The 15,730-nt window shown below is 45.5% G+C and overlaps 1 protein-coding gene across 1 annotated transcript; it reads right to left on the bottom strand.

The window, feature by feature from the left end:
• Window positions 1-2,840: 2,840 nt before the first annotated feature.
• LOC110483126 (suppressor of cytokine signaling 1-like) lies at window positions 2,841-7,779 on the bottom strand. Its single transcript, XM_021552795.3, has 2 exons — window positions 7,632-7,779; window positions 2,841-4,437 (listed from the first exon to the last, which is right to left on the bottom strand). Exon 2 carries the CDS (start codon window positions 4,369-4,371, stop codon window positions 3,688-3,690), a length of 684 nt encoding a protein of 227 aa, XP_021408470.1. The 5' UTR covers window positions 4,372-4,437; window positions 7,632-7,779; the 3' UTR covers window positions 2,841-3,687.
• Between the last annotated feature and the right edge of the window lie 7,951 nt (window positions 7,780-15,730).

The raw sequence follows: 15,730 nt of genomic DNA, 5'->3' as shown, positions 1-15,730 counted from the left end.
GGAATGACACAGGGCAGACAGAAAGTTCCAGTGTGTGCAGTTTTAACTGTACAGATGCCAAACATCTAAGGAGCTGGGGCAAAACTAACTCAGTAAGACAAAGCCATTCCCCTAAGCAAGGTGTGCTGTAAATTAAGGGATTTTGCACAACAATGACACAAATCCACATTTTCAGAGGGACATCAGGGTAAGGGTCAAAACTGAGATCCTGTGTGTATACAGCCTTTATTTTGAAGCCTGACTACTTAAGAGTTCATTTCCCAATCTCTGAAGATGACAAAATAAATTTTTAAAGTGTTTTTGTGCAAACTTATGTCTTTTGGTGAATCCTCATCCCTAACGACATACAGACCCGTATGTCAGAGGTAATCAAGTATTATTACAAGAGCTGATGGCTGTGGGGCCCCTCCTAAGCACATACATGGGTACATATGGAAGTTATTAGCAAGTTCCAGTGAAGAATTTTGGGAAATTAACCCTTGGGGCCCCAGAACACTACCAACAGACAGCTAGTTGGGAGCAGACAAAGAGCAGTTTCCTGCTGAATGCTTGCAGCATACTGGGACTGAGATCCAGGCCCTTCACAGCATGGTAGAGGAAGCCCCTCTTGCAAGCACTAAACTTTTCAACTTCTGCTGTTAGGAAGAACACTTGAAAAAAACCATCTGCAAAGCTTGTGTAAGTTTCCTCGACAAAGTGAAATGAGTCAGCTGGAGAAATGTATAACATAACATATAAAAATGCAAACAATTTTCTTCTAGTCCCCAAATGGTGCTCAAGAGGTTGTGAGGAAGTTTGCAATTTCTTTTTAAGTTCCCTTAGGAGCCATCAAAAGAAACATTTGGATACAGACCACCAGGAGCTACTCCTACGTGACAGAGGAACCCATTCAGAGGCAGGGTCATTAAAGTGAACATCTCCCACTCTAATGAAAGCAGCAGGATAGTGTAACCCCATAGAAATAAATTCTTACCCTTTTGTTTTGTACATCTTTTTTCTCAAGACCTGAAAGAAAAAGGTTTCTCTTCCAACATCCAAGCAGAGAATGAAGGATTCTAATGCTTGCCTCAGCCAATGCACTTTTCACTTTCCTGTTCTTTCTACATTGATTTCCTTTCTTGCACCAATCCTGATCTGCAGAGTGACCTCTCCTTGGGAATAATGAGGATACTCACACATGATGTGCTTTCAACTTCCACAATATAACAATGCTTGGCAGTAATTCACTGCTTTTCATCCACAGATCTCAAATCAATTCGCTGCAGCCCTGCATGGAATTGACTTACTTGTAAGACTGAGACAAGTGCTTGCTGTGCAATTAAAAAAAAAAAAAAAAAAAAAGAGGAACAAAATAAAGTAGACTTTATTAAAATCCAAACTATTTCCTTCTCCCATGGTGTGATTTTCCTAAAGCACAATCCAGGGCACAAATAAGGCTCCTCTGCAGCTCCCAGCTAAACAACCCAAGATGCTCATATGCGGCCAAATGAGAACAGTTCACAGCCAGGTCAGAGCAATACCATCAGAAAGCTCTTCCCTCAGTGAGGTATAACTGTGGCCAGAAAACAGAAGCATTCCTGTGCTCAGTTCTAAACATGGAAGAAATTATACTGCTCCTTCAGCCCCCTGCTTTCTGAAGGGAAGGCAGGAAGGGAGCCAAGGCACCTCAGCAGATACCTTCAAGAAAGCAAAGGATCAAGGGGTGGACATGATGCCTCAGCCAATAGATCCAGTCCCACTCTTCCATGGCAGACAGGGAGGGCAGCTGTGTGGCTGACTCTGCTGAGGCAGAGGCTTCACCCAAGAGCCCGGGAATGGTCCCAGAGGTGCCCAGAGCCACCTGAGATGCTGACAGCAAGCAACACTATGCCCACATGTCAGCCACCCCAGTGCACACACCCTGTGGGAAGGAACAATCCCAGCTCCTGCTTTTGCACTGGGCTGAGAGACGCAGTAGCTGCAGGGCCACCAAGCTGCCTCTGGCCTCCCTGCAGCTGGAAGGAGCATGCAGCAAGGACAAGATCACCACTTCCCTGACATTTACCTAACTACTCTAGTTGATAAGCCAATGCCCTGAGACAGGCAGCCAGACACCTCACCACCAGCAGAGCAACAAAGCCCTCCACAGAATAATTCAGAGCGCCTAAACTCGGCTCCTGTGATGAATCACAGCCTGTATCTCCCTCTGTGCTGACCACACACTTCAGTTCCTCAGATAAAACAGCTGAAGACAATAGAGCAAATTCAGTGTACTCTCTTCCCCTGTTCAGCTTTGAACAGGTCTGAAGAGGAAAGTCAGCATGAGCAAAGCAGGCTGCCTGCCCAGCTATGGATCTTTAGCAGCAGTTTGGCTCAAATTTTAGAGTATCTGAATTTCTTCTTTCATGTAGCTTTTTTCAATCACTTATTTTGAAGACATCATATTGACTATCCCTGAAATGAACCATGACCTTATTTAAGCCAACTGTGTTCCTCCCATTTGTACTAATACTCACCAGTTAAGTTCACTGATGCTGTGCCCTGTTCCAAGATCTTGAATTACTAATTTTTTTTCAAACACTCAGTACAAACTTTAAGGTACTAAAAAAACTTCCTAAAAATGTAGGGCTGAGATTTGCAGAAGTATTCTCTGTTTAGAAAATTCTTCACTACATTACACTACCAGATAAATTTAAGTTTAATGTTCCCAGCTAGGACCACTCATTTATGCTCTGCTTTTATTCTTGATGAGAAATTCCTTTATTCCGTTTCAGTTTGATTGCCAAGCCTGGGCACTAAACTAACTGGGCTTCCAACATTACAAGGGAATGAAGTTATCACCATGTATTCACTGACTTTTAAAAATCAATATAAAAATTTTATTAAAATTTTAGAAGTTTTATATAAAAAATTCCTTGCCTTTCAGAGGCAAAACCAAAACATCTTCTGATGCTCGACAGATGGCAGCAGCACACTATCACATGAGCTTAAGAAAGGGTGCAGGATCCCATCTCTTCACACCCTCCCAGGGCAGATACAACTCTCCAGGGTTATCTCTGCAGGAATGCCATGCCCTTAAGAACAGCATAACCCCATCTTCACTCTCAAAAATCCAATCAAATAAAGCAATGCAAAAGCCAGTGAAGCTGCATGTATTGTACATGGCTGCAATGGTTTCACTTGGTGCAAACACCGGCCTCTGAAGTGACAGGCATCACATTCGTGCTTCAAGGAGTGAAATGTGCTCTTGCTCCACCACAGCTTCATGGGTCAGCACAAGGGTCATGCCCATCGATGTCCAAGCTGCACTGCTGTGGGACTGGACTCAGCTGCATTCCACCGGGCAGATTTGAGGCAGAAATGAGCTCAAGCACTTTGGGGTACAAGAGAACACAGGGTTGACCTGGGAGGATGGGCAGCTCACCTTTTTCTGAAGCTTTTAAGTTATAAATGGAGCAAAGAGCAGGACTTGGCAGCAGTGGCAATGCTTGCTCTTTAGGTCTGGCTTTATCCCAGGCATGTCTGGGAAAGTAACACTCACTGTGTATGTATGAGGACACATCTGTCACAGCCACTGGATTCAAGCTCTGCTCCCTCTGCCCTCCCCCTTCCTCTCCCAGCAGCCAGTTCAGCATCACTGGTGTGGCACACACCCCACCAGCACAGACATAAAAGAGGAATCTCCTTTCATCTCCCATATGCATGGCATCATCTCCTAGCCCAGGACAGAGAGGGGCTGGGGCCAATGCTCCCCTCTGACCCTCCCCTTTCATCCAGGGGCGAGAACACCTCTTCCCTCAGACACATTCCCAAGGAGCCCTCCAGCCTTGCTCTGTCTTCTGTCGTGGCACTGGCAGGGAGGCTCCGGCAGCACAATTCCCGCAGCGTGGGCACTGCCCGGCGGCTCCGGCACAAGGGCTCAGAGAAGATCAGGGGAGTTCCACCCATCTCATCAAAGTGCAAGGGGTTGTTCCGGGTCCCTGCCACCACCAGCTCCAGCAGCCGGACCACACAGTCTGAAAACCAGTTCTTGAGGCGGAAATAGCCCTCCTGGAAAGAGATTCGAAGGCTGACGGGCCCCGTGGGCATCCGCACGCTCAGGCTGAACAAGCAGTTCCCCTGTGAGCTGTCCCGCACCAAGTAGGTGCCTACAGGCTCTCGCTGGAGCTTGGCGTGAGCCTCCCCCACAGACAAGGGGCCCCAGTAGAAGTCACTGGCCTGGAGGATATTGAGGGATCGCTCCAGGACTTCCCACTCGCAGCTGCGAAACATCCGGAAACGATCGGGCAAGCCGGGTGGCGCGGGGCTGGGGAGAACGCTCCGATGCCGCCTTTGCAGACGAGAAACAGTGGTGTGTGTGTTGTGCAGGTCATCTGGCCTCCCTCTGATCATCTCTCAAAGAGCCCATGAATCCTGGAAAGATGCTGCCTTTACCATGCTTCCTCCTTTGCATCCAGCCTGTGGGACAGAAGGAGAGTGAGGCAAACCCAATAACTTCTTCAACCTGGGCAAGACGCTTCCCAAGGGAGAAAGACCAGCAAGAGTACCACAGAGGGCACCAAGGAGCTATTGCATGTCACCAACCCCCAGCTGCAGTGGAAACCAAGGATATATGTGTGGAAAGGGCTCCAGCTGGGTCCCCACCAGCAGAAGGTGGCACTTTACAGAGCTCTGCATACCTTGGGGTTCTGTGATTCACAGCCAGAGGCTCCTGCACACCCTCCAGCAGGCTACTTTGAACCCAGCAGATCTCAACATTTAAAGATTTCCCTCTGCCAGACATTTGGGACTTTTCAGAGTGGCCTTGAGATTGGAAAGGTGAAACTACACCACATATCAAAAGGGAAAGATTTCTTAAAGGAGGAAAGTATCATTTATTTTGTCATTCAGTGAAAGTTAGAAAGGTTTCCTCACACTTCTCCAACCCTTTATCCAATAAAAAGATTGACAACAGGACTTAGCAAAAGCAGAAGACAGGTATGAGCCTTTCTCACCAAATCCCAGGAACCACTCCCTTATCCCAAGACATGCCTGTTTCACTATGTCAGGAGAAAGCAAAGGTCTCGGATCAAGCCCCCTTCAAGAAATGTCACACCAACTTCAAGGCTGAGGCTACATTGAATGAGTTCACTTAACACTGGTACCAGGCACTGCTGATGCCGTTCCAGACTCTTAACTTCTGTTTCTTCCAGAAGGACAACTCCCCCTGCCTGCAGACAATGATGCCCTCTCCTAGTCACCATCCTCTAATGTACTGTCATGACCCTGCTCATCTCCTCCACCTTGTGTTATCACCCGGCTATTCTTAGAAATGCAAATTTCTGAATCCAGCGTTGCCATCAGCCATCCAAGTCACTTCAATCATATTAAAAAAATACATATTCTAAATGTGTGTGTCTGTATAGGCACAAATTAAAAAACTAAAGCCCTAAGCCAGAGGCTCATTCTGTGTGAGAAGCTGAGCTGTAACATACCACTTCCCCAGGCCTGACAAGTCAGTAGCTTGCTGCCAAATGCTGCCCTCGCTCCCTTGACATACTCCATTAACCCAGTCATACTCACTCACAGCACAGCCATGTTTAGAGCAGAACAGAGTGCTGGCACAGCCTGCAGCAGAGGAAGAGACACATTTCATCTCCAGCAGTCTCCCTCCACCACCCCCACCACACACTTGCCAGAGCATCAAGGCTCAGGGCTCGTATCGGGCAGGCAGCCCCCCAGGGAATGTGCAGGGACCCATGCTGGGCTTGCTCTGCAGGGAGAGCTTCAAGTTAAGCTTAGCTCCTTGCAAGGCTCCTCTGTCTCACACCCTTTGCCAGCTATTCAAAAACCTCACATTGCTTTTGGTGCTCATGCCAGCTGGGTGGCCATGCTGGTGGCCACACTCTGTGCCCCGGGAGAGGACAAACATCTTTCCTTCACAGGGGCACAGTAGTTAGGGAGAGTAGGCACAGGCCTGGCATTGCCTTACTACAATTATCTTTTCTAGTCTAACATCTCTCTCAATACTTAACAGTAATAATGTAGCTGCCAGGCACTTTTCATATATGAAGCCATAAGCATCCTTTCCAAGAGCAGCCTGGGAACCCTGTAATTTGCAGTCCACAACCTGCTAATGTCCCTGGTACTGTTCTCAGTGCTGTTGATTCTGCCCTCTAGGTAGTTTCATAGTAGGAGGGAAATTCCATGCTTAGAGAAAGGTGGGAGGGGTAGGAAGGAGTTAATCAAGTTGGGTTTTTTCTTTTCCATTAAAAAAAAAAAAAAAAGGCAGCAGTTGAAAGCTGCTCAGACCATTCAGCAAGTCAGAATAAATCTTAGGTGAAGGTGATTTAGCAAGCAGGATGCAAACAAACACAGCAACAAGGGCCATCTATCACCACTGAAAACTCAGCACAGAAGGCACCACAGGGAGTTGCAGCATCTCTGTCCCTCTGCTTCTCTCTGCTGGGTGAGGAAGCTATAGGGCTCTCTGACATTAGCTCCTATAGAAAACAAAGGTAATCTGCCAGGTGCCTCCACGGCTGTGGCTAAAACTTAAAAAGGAATGATAAAGACCCTTTTTAAACAGCAATTTTTCTTGGGTCCAAATGGAAATGTTGCTAATTTCATGGGTCGAGGTTGGAAATTTAATTCAAGCACAAAAACAGAAGCAGGCAGCTGTCTTTCAATTCCAGTTTAGTTTTAAAAATAACAACAAATATATAATTTGTTTAAGGCTGCAGATTCTATTTGACAGAAAAAAAAACCCAAACTGGTTTGTCCCAGTTTTCAACCTTTAGTCATTCACCCGAGTCCTTTAAGAAAAATCCACTGCTACTAGAAATCTGACTGACTAAGAACTGAGACTGTCATAATGTCAAATTCAAAGTAAATGCAAAAATAGCACCTTGACAATTTGTTCACTTGGTTTGAAATCTACATATAGGTCAGAGCCTCAGACAAGGTGGGGGGGTGTATTTGTTTAGCTTCAGTGACCCACTTCCAAGAGGTAAGTGCCTGGCCTGCAGCACAGCATTAGTTACAGTAATATTAGCCCTAGAAGTGCTTCCTGATACTACCTTTAAGGTTCACTTTAAATGGGTCAACAGGTCCTAGGCATACATGGCCTCCCACATCAAGGAGGATGTACATACCCAGGATTAGGAATAAACCAAGTCAGGGCATGGCTTGGTTTTGACACATGCATAATTAGTTCTGCTGACTTGTCACACCATGATTTGCTTTCCCTCTTTTCCCCTCCAAAAAAACCCAAAAAACCCCAACGCCCAAACAAGTTACTACCTCCCTACTGCAAGTCAGAACAATGCTTGCAGCCAAAGCAACATACCCTAAAAAGCTGGTGTCCTGCTAATTAAAAGGCTGGATAAGTTTCCCCAGAATTTCTGATTTACTGCAAGTTCAAGAGCTTTTCAAAAGAAGTGCTCTTGACACAGGGCATTCTGCTTTTCTCCTCACTCACGACCCAGACAAGGCAGTGTGTTTTATATAAGGAGACAATTCTAGTTCACCAGGGGACTGGACAGTGTGTGGTGTCAGCCAAGCCAGCACTGCACCCTGGGGCTTGACAAATCTGGCATGTTCAACATCTGCCTAAAGTACTCAGCTACGATGTAGCCTCACACTCTTCTTCTAGGACACTAGAAAAAGCTTACCTCTTTGTCTTTGCCACCCATGGGGATGAGTTTCTGAATGTCAGGACTGGAAGTGGTCCAAATTCAAAAGCTCTGATGCAGCGCTTCCCAGTTTTTGCACAGCTTTACTTAAGAGCAAATCCATCCTTTGAAAAGACAAAGACGTTCATCAAGCAGATGACTAAGCCCATTAGTTTGCTGCAATGTGGATCTAAAATACAACAAATCTGGGGACAGGTTGTTTGTCTCTATCTCTTTGATCTGTGTTACTGTAGAAACATATATACAGCACTTCAGATAGCAACAGAGACAGCAGATTGTTGCTGTTGTTGTTATTATTGCTATTTACAAAGCCATGAGCTGATTTGGTCCAGGCAGCTCACAGGTGGCCCAAGGACAAGTGGAAAGTTCATAAAGTTGCCATCATCTTCTGGACACAGGAACCATAAAACCCAAATGTTAAGAGATGATGGCAACAGAAATAAACCTAAGGATTCAGAACAGCAAAGTCCCAACTTCTACTGAATACAAACCACAACATTTGGAGTATCTAATTTGACACCACACAGGTATCCAGTCACTGTAACCCAATTGTGACCCAATCTGTTCTGGCCCACAGTCTTCTGCCCTGCTTCCCAAGCTCTCATGACTTTTCCTCCTCACCTTGCAGATGGAAAGGTAAACCCACTGACCTGACGGACCAGCAGACCACCACATGTGCAATCACGTGTCTGTCCGTGGATTCATCAGCAGCTGAAAAGACGATCCCATCTTTCTGCATGCCTTTCAGAGGCAGGCCCTGCACAGCTTCACTTGTACCCACATAACATCACTTCTCTGCATCCTCCCCAGCCCAGTCCGAAGTGGGCACACACCCCACAAGCTACACTGACTTGTCACTAGCAAAACTGCAGGTCGATCCATTATTACACTATCCCATAAATGCTCCATTTGGCTTTGACATCTCCCAGATATCAACCCTGCAGTTCCTAGAGCAGTTAGATGGAGGCTGGGATAATTAGGAAAAGCTCTCCCTAATGTACCCTGCAGGACTTTGCAACAGTGTCCCTACTCCAGGCAGCAGAGCCGGAGCAGACATCGCTTGTTTGCACGTCTGCATCCCACAGAAATGTGCTGCCTACTGATTTGTGGCTGGGAAAGCTGTTTCAAAGGAAAGCTTGAGCAAAGGGCTGGAAGAAACCTCCCTGCTAAGAGCCAAGCACGCAGCACTGGGTTTTAATGGCAGGCCAGCCTGGTTCTCAGGCCGCCACCGCCTGCCACACACCAGCACTGGTTTGAATTGCGCCGCTGCCACCAGGGCACGGTCACACCAAAGCCCCTTGCCATGAGCACCCTGCACAGCCAAGGAGACCAGGGCTGATCCACAAAGGGATCACAGAAGGGGAAGGGAAAGGAGATGCACAGACAGACATACCAAAGAGGACTGAGGGAGCTGTGGTTAGAGGAGGAATGTGGCCCAGCTCAGCCAAGAGAACCAGTGTTAATCACAGCCAATTTCTCCAGCACAAAGCAGACCTCGGAGACATTGCTGTTCCCTCTATCTTTTTATGCCATGGCAGTTTGATGTGAGGGTGCCATTATGTCTGACACATGAGAGAATATGTAGGAAAAAAACCAAACCACACCACACATACATACCCCAAACCAAAACTGCATTTCCCCATACAATCAGCATCCAAGGATGCAACATTTAATAAAATAAGCTGAGGCAGCACACACACTGTGGAAGTTCATATTTTGCACAGCAGAGACAGTGCAGGAAGATCCTGCATGCAGGCTATGGGAATCAGCAGCTGGACACCTTGCAAGAACACTTGTCTTATCAAACACCTCCTGACATTCGGAGTCTGGAGAACATATTTCAAAACTCACAAATAACTTCATTATTAATTAATTTTAATCTGATATTGTTTGGTATTTTTTTAACCCACCAATAACTTTATTATTAATTAATTTTAATCTGATATTAATGTTTGGTAATTTTTAACATATTTTTCTATTATGTGTTTTCTGAATTAACATGGTACTTTGCTGATGGGGTTGAATAGTTTTTACTCCAAGAAAACCTACAAGACAGTGTGATGTGTGCCAAATACTCTTCAAGGCAATGAAGTCTGCAAGCACTTTGGTTTCTCCATAACACACATTAATAAAAACCCATCAAGGTGGCAGTTTAAAGGAAAAACTAATTGTCTTTACTGGAGTAATTGAAGGAGCTGAAAGAAAGACATCCATTTTTAGGGTCCTCTCTTCAAGCCTTGCTAATACTATGCACTTTCAGAAATACTTTCAAAAAAAAGAGCCTTTTCCTCATCTAAATAGCCCAATGTGAAACTGTAATCCTGCCATTTCAGAACAGAGAAGGCTCATCACTTCCCTGAACGTAGAGGCTGCTCTGCAGTAGCCACAAGCAACTACAGCTTATTTCACAGCAAGTAAAACTACCAAAACTACCATCTGATTTCTGCCAAAGACATCTTCTACCAAAGATTGAATTATTTCTGCTTTCTCCTGTAACTGGGGAAACAAGAAGGAATAAAAAATAGAAAAAGGAAATCAGGAGGAGTTACTACTAAGTTCCAAAGCTGCAGCTGAGCCTATCCTGCTATGGCTTAAGCAAAGAGAGTTGTTGCTTGACTCTGGCCAACAGCATTTTTGGTAAGTGAGGGAAGCCCAGTCGCGTTGCTCCTGACCTTTGCAGCTTCACAGCGAGCAGCCATTCCTGTGAATGTTAGTGCTGCACAGCTACACAAAACTTCAGCCCTGTGCTTGGTCAGGGAACACAAAATCTGTGCTGCTGCTTTGCCATCCCTCCCTCCACACCACACACCAGCTCAGGAAGCAGCCCTCTGGAAAGGTGGCTGGAGCTCTCCCCACTTTGGAGCAGAAACAAGGAGACAGGGAGAGGGCACAAGGAGGAAGAAGAAAGAAGCCAAGATAACAGCAGTCCCTCATGTCTCCCTGCTTGAAATGCTCTGTCCCATCTCCCTGCTGAGAGAGGGATCAGTGGGAAGGGGGTAGCGCTGCCCAGGGCTGCCTCCAACCCATCATGGCTCCTCAGCATTACCAGCTTCCCCCACCCCCAGAGCAGCAGCACAGGTACATTTCCTCTGCCTCTCTCTACTAAACTGACTTTGTTCCAGAACCCCGTTTGAGGAAATGAGTAAATCCTGAGACACAAAGGCCACCAGTGGTCCCTGTGACAACCACGGCTTTTTATCAAAACCATCACACTGAGCCGGAAAGGAATTCAAAGAAGCAGCTAACTCTGAGAAATTAGCAGTGTCTGCAGCTAAAGCTGGTTCAGAATCCTTACCAGAACTATGCTGCTAGAGGAGTCCCAGATGATTAACCAACAGGAGCACAGGGGGACAAGGAAAACACCCTGCCTTGAGTCTTCAGGAGGACCAGCTTCAAAAGATGTGAGGGGCCATTATGCAGCACCAGTTACTGTGCCTTCAGAGCAAAGGGCAAGGGTCAGAAAGCACAGACACACCACAACACTAAGTTTTATAGCGGGGGATTTCCAGCACACAAAATAAAGAAACTAGTCCTGAGAGTCAAAAGTAAAAAGAATTTTAAAAAAAATTAAGTCATGAAAAGTTATTTAGGAAATCTTAAGTGACAGAGTGTGCAGACCTCCTACAAATGACAGCACAGAGATGCTGCCTGGCTAAGAGGACAGGCCTGGGGGACAACTGCAGGCATCAGCTGTAGGTGCAACTGCTGGCAAGGGCTTCTGCTGTGGATCAGAGACATCAAATACACATACTACAAAACCACAGTCCCCATTCAAATATCTCTACAACCTCAATAATCCTTCAGAAAATGAAAAAATAATCCTGGAGGAGCCAATATAAAGGAATATAAATTATTGACAGTAGGGAACAAATTTATATGAGGACAGCTGTCATGAAATGGGGACAGTAGGTGGCCAAGATAAACTAAACAAAACCCAGAAAACATATGGCATTTTCAGTTTTATCAAAAACAGAAAACCTCGGGGGGAATAATTTAGTTGAATAGAATACCAACTAGTGGGGACAGGGACACTGCAGAAAAGTTATACAAGCAAGCAGGTATTATTTTTTTCTTGCACAGGATGTTGAAATTTCCCAGTATTTAATGCCGATTAACCTGAAAGGAAAAAAGAGGGTGCTCTATCAGAAGAGACAGGGAAAGGTTCATTAAAGCAGAAAGCCAGCTGGGCACAGCGGACTGTACCTGGAGATTTGGAATTGGAAATGGACAGCTGAGATACAAAGAGAGGTGTTCTCTCAAGCACATCAGCTACACTAGCAATTGCCAGAAGGCTGCAAGTATTGAAAGGAACTTCTTTTGACTTGTGCTGCTAAGGCAGGAGCGGCACAAGGCTACCTGGTGTGGGGGAGAGCCAACCCCCAGGCAGAGTTTCCCATCAGGCAGATGGCACCTGAAGAAGCAACAGATGAGAGGACACACTTTGTGCTTCCCCAAAGCAAGTCAAAAAGCAAGACATGGTACACAAGCTAAAGAGCCAGAGCATGCCAGGACCTGTAACAGCAGATGGGCAGAAGACATGGAGCAGTCATGCCACAGGGTGAATGGGAGATGGAAGAGGGGTGGCCAGAGGAAACCAAGGCATTTCAGCCCCTGCACATCTGGTCACCTCTCTGCCACCCTCCCAGCCACTACATCTTCCCTCTGGTTTGATTCAGCCCACTTTGCAGAGCATCCCACCTCACTGTTCAACAGGCTGGTGGGTACAAACAGCCCAAAGGCTCCCCCATCTGTTACACAAGCAGCTCCCTCCCCCCTGACTGTGCAAACTTACATGTTGACCCAGGTCTCTTCCTAGAATTGTCTCTCCATCTTCAAGCTGTCATTACCCACAACACCTCAAACCCCCATGGCCTAACCTTGCTCCCCAGCAGGCAGCTCACAGCCTCGTGGTACGTAAATCTAGGCAGCCAACTCAAAACACAGTGAGCCCTCTCCATCGTCTTCCCAGGGTAAACAGTGACAAAATCACTTCACTCCCCGCATGACAGAGAAGTCAGAGGTCATTCAAAATTCATCAGCAGGAAAGCAGCAGGAGGTCAGGCAACACTCTGTCCTGACACACGCAAATGCACGCAGGCTTGTAGAAAAACCAGCTGGGTCTATATTTTCAAGAGCAATAAATTAAGTGGTGCAGCTGACCAATGAGCCGAGTAACTGTGCTGAGGGTTCATTAAGGAAAGCTCCAGCTCCGAATGCAAAAGCAGTCATTGAAAAACCAAGAGGCAAGCGGGACTGGGAGGATGCAAAATGGATGGGAACATAACAGTAATGTTGCCACCTGAGAGAATACAGTCAGTTCTAGTTACCTGAAATAAAAGCATACAGAGCTGAAACAAAGAGGGTAGGCCTAAAGATGGGTAATAAGAAGCAAAATGTAACTGTACAGAGAGAGACTGGAGAAATTCCTTGCTCAGTTTAGAGAATAGATATATATACAAGAGGATGCCAGAGAAAATATACGGTACAATCAGGACATTATTTTTGTATTCTTTCAGAAAACCTGATGAGAGGAAGTTCAAAGGTGACCAAGATTGAAAAGTAACTAATTTTAAAACTCATAAAAGGAAAAACTCCAATCATGTAGACTGGGGAAAGTGAGAGAGCTGATCTGAGGAGATTCATTTCTCTTCTCTCAAATGCCTTTGCTTTGTTTCTACGCTGTATCCATCACGTCATGCTTTAGCAGACCTTAGGCAGAGGAATCCAGCAGCAAAGGGCTGGGTTTTTGAGCAACACATTTTTAAGTCATCTCTTAACCATTTAAACCTGACATAACACTAAGGGGAGCCCAGCACAAGGCATAAATGTCCTTTGTGCAAAACTGAAGTAGTAAACAAGGACATATGAAGTCAATATGAGGAATCAACTATGGACCTGCTACAGATAGTTCTGTCCATGTTGTCTTCATTCTTTGATGACTAAAAAGAACAGCACCTCTTCTTTGGATCTGCTGACTTGAATATCAGCGCGCACCCTACACAAACAGCAGATTTCAGTCTTTACTGCTAAAGCAGTAAGTGTTCATCCAGCTCCGACTTCTCTCCTTCCACACCACAAAATCTCACCAGAAAATGAGGAGGAACTAAAATATGGATAAAGAACAACACTGCTGGTCTGTCAAAAGCATAAACAAACCATTCCTACACAATCAAACCTGTGCTCATCACCACTGGTGTGCCAACTGAGGCAAACTTATGCTGAATCCCCTTAGCTTCAGCAAGGCACCTTCAGCAGGATGTGCAGAAGTTCAGCTACACAGTACAGATTGCAGATCTCTGGCATTTTCCACCTGGTAACAGCCACACTCATTTTCTTAGCTTTAGCCTAAGTTTCCAAATAAACTTTGCTACTGAGGAAGTACGAAAGTAGATCCATACTGTTTCTGAACTGCAGAATCACGTACACACAAAAAACTCCCTTGTTGCACAAGTCACTGTCTGAAGTCAAAAATTTTTTTTCAGCATTTGCAGGGAGTGAGGGGAAAAACAAAAGCCCTCTGCAACAAAGGCAACCAAATGCTGCCAGCTTAACCCAATTTTGCCAGCCACTGCTCCAGTACAAAGCTAAAGGAGCCCATCTGCAAACTTAACAGTGCCACTATTTGATTCTTCCCCTCAACTTTGCATGTGTTTGTGAACAAGAAATAGCACACAAAGTGCAGGAGGAGCAGGAAGGGAGAAGGCAAGAGAGAATGTGCATTATCAAAATACCTTGAGAGCAGTTCTTGGAAATGTGCAGCCTGCAAGCCTGTATCAGACACTCATTTCCTGTGAACTGCACACAGGCCTTTTCATTTCTCCACTGAAGAGGATGAAAATAAGGGGCAGCTCTGAAATCTCCAAAGACCACATAAACCAGCATTTAGCCATTTTGCTAAAACTGAATTTACATCTTTACACTATTAAATACCTATTGAACAGAAGCATTGAGTTCCAGAAGTTTAAAAAGCAGGATTTTCTACACTTCTCACTTCTAAATGTTAACTTGGAACCTTGCACTTGGTGAGGGGCAAGGGGGAGAAATTCTACTTGTCATTTTGATCACTCACTAACATAAAGCCACCAAATCCTACTACATCTCAAACAGCACTGCACCTTTTTTTTTTTTAACGCTGAGACTGATTTCAGCAAAATTTCAGCAAAATGGTGAGCTAATAAATATCTTACTGAGGCAGAAAGATGCAAGATATGCACAAATGCAAACCAGAAGAGTAGGCTGTAACAAAATAGACTGACAGGATAAAAGGGGATAAGTTGCTATCATACCTACCTCTACTTACACATAATCAAGGATCTAATTAATGTAACATTTAATTGCATTATTTTAAATAAATAGGCCTCCTAATGACATACATGCTTAACACCTTTACTCTCTAAAGATATGGTCCCTGTATGGCTTACTCAGTTCTCACAACATCCACATCTTAAGTTACAGAGATGCATATGCCCTCCTCTCCCATCTTGTGAGCTTTTGGCAAGCACCACTAGCTGAGGTCTGCAGTGGCCTGGAATAACAGCTCAGGAACACACCACCTCCCCACAGCTTTTATTAATCTAACCACAGCATCAACCCGAAACAAATGATGTCATATTTAAGTATTGGCATTATCTCTTTAATACTGACCAAACCAAGGCTGGAGAAATCAGGACAGAGAAGGCTGTGGGTGGCAAGGGGAGAGCGAGTGGTAAGGAGCTGCCGGGAAAAACTAGGAGAAAAGAGCAAAACATTCCTAGTGGGGACAGAGAAAAAGAGAAACACGGGAAAAAACACAGCTCTAAAGGCACATTTTCTCCTTTGTTTCTCAGCAATGCAACCACAGTATTAGTGACAGCAATTAAGAATTTACACCACCCAACCCCAGCTCTATCCTTGCGCAAACCGACCACCAACTTCACAGAAATCCCAGCTGGACTGGGGAGGGTAAGAGCACTTGGCTGCATGCTTGAAGTTGTTATCTGGAAACTGAATTTGGTCCTCTCCGAGCAGGCACAGTGGGGACAGAGACACACACCTGGGAGGATCTGAAGAAGCTCAGTCTCTCTCCAGTACTCCTCTAT

Source organism: Lonchura striata, chromosome 5, assembly GCF_046129695.1.
Source record: "Lonchura striata isolate bLonStr1 chromosome 5, bLonStr1.mat, whole genome shotgun sequence".
NCBI lineage: Eukaryota > Metazoa > Chordata > Aves > Passeriformes > Estrildidae > Lonchura > Lonchura striata.
Note: the sequence above shows the minus strand (reverse complement) of the source record. Positions and strands in the feature narration are given on the sequence as shown.